Source organism: Pinus tabuliformis, chromosome Q (assembly GCF_031772625.1).
Source record: "Pinus tabuliformis cultivar Carrire ecotype Pingquan chromosome Q, CPIR1, whole genome shotgun sequence".
Lineage (NCBI taxonomy): Eukaryota > Viridiplantae > Streptophyta > Pinopsida > Pinales > Pinaceae > Pinus > Pinus tabuliformis.
This window is the reverse complement of record NC_142296.1, coordinates 861,826,660-861,834,513: the sequence shown is the minus strand read 5'-3', so window position 1 is coordinate 861,834,513 and position 7,854 is coordinate 861,826,660. Positions and strand designations below refer to the sequence as shown.

Genomic DNA, 7,854 nt, shown 5'->3' with positions numbered 1-7,854 from the left:
TACGTACCTGAGACCAAGGTGTGTTCACCCACAAATGTTTAAGATGAGACTGTAAAGGTTTGTCCTAACTACAGAAGCACTACACAGAGAGGTGGGGTCATGGTCGGGAGTGGCCTGTGAGATAATAGAAGGCAAGCACAAGTACCTCTTTGGAACGTTGACTCCATAGGGGCAAGGGGAAGATGGGGCAGAGAGCAGTAGGAAGCTGTCGACCTAGGAAGAAATCTAGCCAATGGTGCTCTAGATGGAGGAAAGGATGTTCGAACTCAGACGGACAATTACTAGCTTTGAGTCAGGTGAGAGCAACTACCCTACCCAATTTTAGGTCTCCACCATGTTTTCTCCTATCATAACGATGCTGCTGGCCATGAAGCTCCCAACAGGAGTAGCTCAAGCCCCCTCCCAGCCCACGGTCCCAAAGCCCAAGAAAAAGCGAGTCACCCACACCCCAACTATCAAAAAGCCGAAAGTTATTCCACTAGCTCCGGTTGTCACCCTTACGATGGAGGTCGAGCAATCAATCCTTGTAACCACCATAATTGAAGAGATCCCCACCACCACCTCCACTGCATTACATCAGTCGCGGGAGTTGTCCCCGCACACTGCCTCAACCTCCACGACCTTATCCGAGACCTTTTAGCCTAGCTAACAAAGGAAGACTGCAGAAGCAGAGGTTTAGTCAGCCAGGAGGACAGAGGGCACCACTCCTACCACTAGGACACAACCAACGGAACTCACATCCCTGATGCTTGGGTTGGACCCACCAAAAGGGGGAAACTTAGATTCCATTCTATAGGAGGAAAGGTTGATCCGTACTTGCCACCTTTCCCTATAAGGCTCACAGTCCGCCTAAACCCCGACATCATTCCACCCACTCCATAGTTCACCCTATCGTCACAGCAAGCCCATTTGCCCGCATCCCATTCTGACATATCCATTTCCAGCAGCCTACCCCTACAACAATAGTTCCCAAAACCTAGCACAATGCAGGCCAATACGCTCCAACATTGGTCATCGGTGTAATTGTTTTCATTTATCCAGTAGGCAGCACACAGGGCCGAAAGGATCCATGAGGACCTAGCCTAGGAACATGAACAACAAACAATGCAGTTGTAGATGGTCACAAAAGAGCGTGATCACCTGCGACAAGCAAACGTGGGATTGCAAGCCCAGGTTGACCAAGTCACACAGCGGTTCAGATCACTATGGTCGACCATCATCGAGGCGGATACCGAAGCACCCACAGACATGGCTACCTGCACAATGGTCAGCTGCTACAACCACATCCAAGCGGCATACTCGCGCCTCGCAGCTACCAATGCCAAGATTGAAAGGAAATTGAAGATGGTGAGATCTGCACTACCGGATCTAAATTTACATAAGGACGGTCGAGGGAAAGATCATGGAACTGGAAGCAAAGAAACAAGATTTAGCTGATGCCCTCAACGATGGATATGCCCTAATGAACAAGGTCCATGACTGATCTGGCAATCTAGGACTGAAGAACCACTTGGTTTACCCCCTCAGAGAGTAAATATAGACCTTGTTTGCCGGCACGAAATATTGTACAAACCCCGCCCAGATGCAATAGATCAACGATCAAATTGACACCCTTCAGGCTTAGGTTGATAGTATTAAGGAGAGTCTGCGAGGACAAAAAAGATAAGCAGGGATCTGCAGCCACCGTTCGGATGCCAATGTTACTTTTGAAGGAGGTGTGTGACTCCAGCAAGTAGCAATGGAGCGACCTGCAAAGCTAGAGTCCAACTAAACTGACGTCGCACTCGACCAAAGTGTTTACTTAGGTCGTCGATGCAATTCTCGGACGGTGGGACATAACCATTCAAAATTATATAATGTTCAGGCAATAAACCACGACCTCTTTCCCGGAGTTGGAGCCTTCATTTGGAACGAGGGAACCTCAAGGGCGATAAGGTGCAACATAAATGGATTCCACTCTGCAAGTAATGACTGAGACAAAAGAAGCACCAGCATAGTAGACAACAGAACCAACACAGGTAATAGCGTAGCCACCACCTGTAGGACCAGCAGGACTGACAAAGGTTGAAATGGCTTGACTCGGGGACGAGTCAAGGAATTGTGGTCAGGGCCTATTGGGACCTTCGTTTAACTTTGAAAATGTTTTGACCAATTTTGGTTGACCAAAGGACGAGAAGGAAACGAGTGGAAACAAAGGTTAGTTGGCGGAACAATCAGTTGTGCAAGAGTTGCGGTAAGGTGGCAGTGGAAGGCAAAGGCAACCGAGGGGGGCGGGAAGGTGCAGAAGCATCCGAGGGGAAGAATAGCCGAGAAAGAACTAGCAGTCTAGGTAACAGAGAAGGATATAAAAGGAAAAGACCAAAAAAGAAGGGGGGTTGGATTTAGCGAGGTTAAGGAGAGGAGTAGCAGAGTTGTGAGAGTAGGTGAAAGGATCCTCAGTTGTGATAGACGAAGGGAAGGTTGTGGGAGCCTGGAAGACTTGGTCCTTGAAGTTGAATCAAACCCATGGAACTGAGCCGGGTATTCCCTGTAGTTGTTTGCGGTGAAAGCCAGACTCATATTGTAATGTTTGTTGTTAAGATTAATATAAAGAACAACTAAGATCAGTTGCAACTTGAGATGTATCTAGGCCATGTGTATGATGAATCTTCAAATTTTTTATTTCTTATTGATTGTGTGTAATCGGTAGTTCTTATATTATCACGAGTATTTTGTTATCTCTGTGTTATATGTAATGTTTTAGTACATGTGATTGAATGCAACCTGATTAATACTTTCTCAACTCCATGTTGAACCCTTCTCCCTTTTGGTCATGGCACGCCCCGGGTGAGAATTCTTACCCTTTGGGGTAAGGTGAAAATTTTGGCGTTGTCCTAGACTACAATGGACTATTGTTGGCCTTTTGTGCCTGAATCCAAGGTCTTCCCCCTGATGACTCTTTCGAGCCAACATGATTACATTTTAGTTGGATATTCTTAGTTAGTTCTTAGATTTATTAGTTGTAAATGATGAAATAAAAATGACATATCGTGAATGGAACTTGCTCTCATAATTCATTACAATTGAATGAAAGTTTAATCAGAAGTCAAGGTTGTGGAATGCATCGCAAAAGCCTTGCTAGAAGCTACACAAACTCATGAGAGTTTCTATTATGTCTAGGAATGAGTACCATTACACCATAAACTATATTTGGTCAAAAGACTTGTTATTTTATTTAGACTCCTCAAGAATAGATTACGTGATATTAACAATGCTACTTCACATATTAAGCCATTGTCTCTACTTCATTTTTTAAGGACCATGTTACTTCAATATGCATTACTAAGAATCATTACAATTTTATATTATTAGTTGATATTGTGAATATTTGAATCATTACAATTTTATATTGTTAGTTGACATTGTGAATATTTGAAGTAATAAGGAGAACTTTATTCTTGTATCAAAATTAAATGAAAAATAGTGGCATAAAAAAATCTTTTATAAAAGAAAACAAAACAGTTAAACAAATGTTTTAGGTATTGTATTACACATTGTGATAAAATACCATTTTTAAATGTTGTTATGTAAAACCAATCCTAAGCACTAAAGATCATTGAAATTATAGGTCTCTCCACTCAACTAGTACATTTTCGAAATAACCTAGCAAAGTGAAATGATGCTATTCATTATATATTATTAAAATTGTTGTATTAGCATGTTAACATTGTTTTTGCTCATTACACACACACACATAGTTATACTTTATTATTTATTAGCATTTAGTTCCTTGTGGAAGTCTCTAGATACTCTTTTGTAGTCCACTTAAACATGCATTTTGTTCATTTAACAATGTAAACATTGAAACGGGAACCAGTACGATTACCCGTTTCATAGAGGTGGCAAAAAAGTGACCTAGTTTTGAAAATGGTGATGCAGAATACACATAACTTTTTTTTTTAGCATAGTTTTTGACACTTATTTTTTTTTTTTTTTTCATGTACATTAGCTTTTAGAATGTTAGTGATTTGCATACTAATTTTAAAAAGCGTCGATTCTACATAAGGCCATTTTTTAAAATACCTATTTTTTAACTTTAAAATTTATAATGTATTAAATGTGAATAAAATTTTTTTTCCCCTAGAAAAATCGTAATCTTTCATTATTGATTGAAAAATTATATGTTGTAGATGCCTCTTGGCATATGCTGGATAACAGATTTCCAAAAACGATGTTCAAAAAGATGCATAGATCCTTTCACACCACGCAGGGTGTATGAATTTCATGAAATAAACTGGTGAATGCAAAAATATTTTGTACAGTTGGGGAAAAGTCAGGCTTTTCTCCCTTTTTTCTTCTCAACCTTTCTCCAATTTCCCTGTGTTTCTGTGAAAGTTATGAGTGCTAATGCATTTTCAACCACAGGTTGTGGGTTATCAGAATCTAATATGTCTGATGTATGTATGTGTTTATTTCTGCCCATATCCATTTCTGATCTTCTTACCAATGTTGTCTCTATATTGTCCAGTGGATCTGTATCTTCTACAATCGGTTCTTTATTCATCTGATTGTTCTCATTTGGGTTGGCATAATCCATCTCTTCTTCCTCCTCGTCATCTGGGGGAGGTGGTGGAATGTACTAGCCTTTTGCTTGTTTTTCCGTTTTCTTTTTTCTGCGATTGTCTTTTTTGACTGCTGGGCATGTGTTTTGTAAGTGTCATGTTTGTCTACATGTTCGGCATCTGAATGCAGTGTTTTCATAATCTAATACTTGAGTCCAGCTGCTCTGTCTATGCTTCAGCTGGATTTGGTCTGGTAGGCCTTTGCTAAGGTCTACTTCCACACATATTCGTGCAAAAGTATATATTCTTTCCTCCACTCGCTGGGTGTCCATTTTAATGTAACGCCCAATTGTGTTTCCAATTCCAGTGAGTACTTGTTGATTCCAGAGATGTATTGGGAGGTTGTGTAGCTGCACCCAAACTGGCATCTTCGAGACAACCATTGGGTTTGCATCAAATCCTGGGAACCATGGTGTAATGAAGAGTCCAGTGGATCCCCAAAACCAAGGCCCTTCCTGCATTACTGTCTCTATCTATTGCTGATAAAAATTTCACAATGAAAAACCCCTTGGAGCATAGGTGTACTTCGTAGTGCATGGTCCAGTACGTGTAGATCCAAATGAAAATATCTACTGGTTTGGGCCAATAGTAGTTAAATCTGCATATTATTGCCTGTCTTTCATATATGGTGCATTGCTCATCTATTTCTGGTGTATCTATATTGTATCCTGGGGTGTGTTCCAGTTGTTCCACTATGTATGGCCTTGCGACCATCCCTGTTTGGTTCAGTGCTTGTCCTTCTGTGTTTTTCCCCTGTAGGACATTTTTGAAGGAAATGCTGCCTGGTTTTTCCCAATTGAACCAGTGCCACTTTCTCCTGCCCTGTCTGGATTTTTTTTATTGTTGGTTGCACCTCCTCTTAGCCTCAGATTGAGGATGATTGTTGACAGAGGTGTGATTCTGTATTCCCAGAGGTACTTTGTGTCTTGTAACACTCTACCCCCATGTATTAGGTTTTGTATTTTTTTGGGGTAACCCAACGGTTGCATGATAATTTCCTGCATTTTCTCAACAGTATCTGTGCCTTTTACCCAAATTATTTTCGATTTTCCTTCAGGATTTTTTATAAGAACTTGAAAGTTGTGATCTCTTACCAGGTTTCCAGATGTTGTTTTTGGCAGATCTAACCCTGTGGTTCTGCTCAGCTCCTTTTGCTCGCCTCGGTACAGCTTATTCGGTGAGGGGGCTTCCCGATCTGACCTGTTAGAGGGCCGATCTACCACAAGAGGGTCTGAATCTATAAGTCTGAGACGCCGTCTGTTCTCCATGCCGCGGATCGGTGGATTTAATACCCAATCAGGGTTCCAAGGCAATTGGATGTCTAGATGCGCGCTTTGATAAGAGGAGATCTGGAGGTTTTCTTCATACCTCTGATAGTGTTGGCGGAGGGCTCCATTATTGCTAAAGGCAGCTCCCTTACCAAGCTTTTTCTCGCGTGCAACCACGACCTTTGGGTTGATTGTCGAGTGGTCGATCTGAATACATTTCCTCCACTCATCCAAAACCTTTATGCCGATTAGGGGTTTTTCAACTGTCTTCGCCGCCTGAGGGAGACCTGTATTCCCTAGATCTCGGCAGCTTCACGCCTCCGTTTTCCTTGTGTGCCCAGGCTACTGCAGATAACATAGGGGCCTTCTTCTCTACGTGCCACTGATGACCCACGCAGGACGCACTGCTTCCAGCTTTCTGGACTCTCCAGAGGGTTTGCTGATGCGTGAAAGAGCCATTGCAGATTCAAACCCTTCGCTCCAGAAAACCCGTATTAAATGTGAATAATTATTTTCTAAATTTAATAATTTTTGAAGTAGTCTTCTTCTTCATATTTTCTTGTTTTTATTTTAATTTTCTTTTTTTGTAGTGAGGTTTTTGCTGTTTTGCATATTTAAAGAAGAAGGTCGATATTTTAAAGTTTCGATATTCTACATATTTATATATCGTTAATTAATTTTTCAATTTCTATCAAATAATTATCTGTAAAAAATAATAATTTTTAACAATTAATATAAAAATAACCATTTTCAACATAAATATAACTAAAAAATTACACATTCTGATAATTTTTTGCTAGAAATGGCATGTCAAAATCACAATTTTTATAGGAAATATTTAACAAAAAATGGTTAAATAATAATTTTTTTTTAATGAATTTCATGTCAAAAAATAATAATAATCACAGTTTTTTTTCTTTTTTTTGATCAAGTAAGAGTAGGACCTTATATTAAACTTAGTCAAATATACATAATTTACAAGGCGCCACACTCATTCTGTGAGAGTTCAACAGTCAGCCGGGAAGGCCAAACCAAACCAATCACCCAAAACTAAGAGAACTTAAATCGGAAAACCGGGGAGAACCGCCAAACAAAGCACAAGGAGAAGAAAAACTTGGAGGGCAAGTCCATAACTCGCCATGGAGCCACAAGAGGTCCCACCACAAGTCAAACTGAAAATTGACAAACGGACAAACAGACCCAACGAAAGTTAAAGCATAACACTCTAAACATTTTTCGAGTCCAACCAAAACACACAAACAATCGCCACCGTTGATCCACTGATTAAGATTCAATGGTCATCGTCGATATCAGAAGGACAAGAAACTCATCGGGTGGTTTTCTCTCTCCTCGTTCTGCAACGTGTCGCTCAAAGAGTGGAATCGGAGCCAAACACAGGAAAATTCAAAACCGTTCAGACCCTACCCGATATACCGCTTGTGGTATTGGATCGGTTGACTCGTGTAAAAACAAACATGTCCTTTCGCCACGTGTTGTCCCTTGATTCCTTCTAGCGGGCAGTACCTGAGCCAATCCCGTTCACCTAGATTCTCTGTCAACCACCACCTAAGCCAAATGACGAGGACTACCCCACCTTGTGGAGCAAATTGAGTCAAACCATTCATCATTCAATCAAAGGGGATCTAGACCTTGGAATAATCGAACCATGGCGGGTTAGACTGTGTGGAGTCCTCCAACCTCCCGCTGGTCTTCAGGGTTCCTCTGATCCAACCTGTTAGTCCATAGTTCCATATCCTGGGTAGCGTGACATAGGCAATCCTCCCGCAATTTACCTAGGGGAAGCAAATCCCAAGCATACCTAGAATCCCTATCCCTATTTGTGACTCCTTCATTCGCCAAACGATCCGCTAACATATTAGCCTTCCTTTTCACATGAGAAAATATGACAGTTTTAAGGGTTCGCAGGTGAGAATAGATGCGGTAAAAAACCTGCAAGAGCTTCCAGTGCTTCAACACATTGTCTG

The 7,854-nt window shown here is 41.2% G+C and overlaps 1 protein-coding gene across 1 annotated transcript; it reads right to left on the bottom strand.

The window, feature by feature from the left end:
- Window positions 1-5,326: 5,326 nt before the first annotated feature.
- LOC149222265 (polyubiquitin-like) lies at window positions 5,327-5,869 on the bottom strand. Its single transcript, XM_089387553.1, has one exon. The coding sequence runs from the start codon at window positions 5,867-5,869 to the stop codon at window positions 5,327-5,329; it is 543 nt and encodes a 180-aa protein (XP_089243679.1).
- Window positions 5,870-7,854: the final 1,985 nt, after the last annotated feature.

What these genes read in the sequence shown, in the direction of transcription:
- LOC149222265 (XM_089387553.1), bottom strand. Translation starts at nt 5,869, where the DNA reads ATGGAGAACAGACGGCGTCTCAGACTTATAGATTCAGACCCTCTTGTG.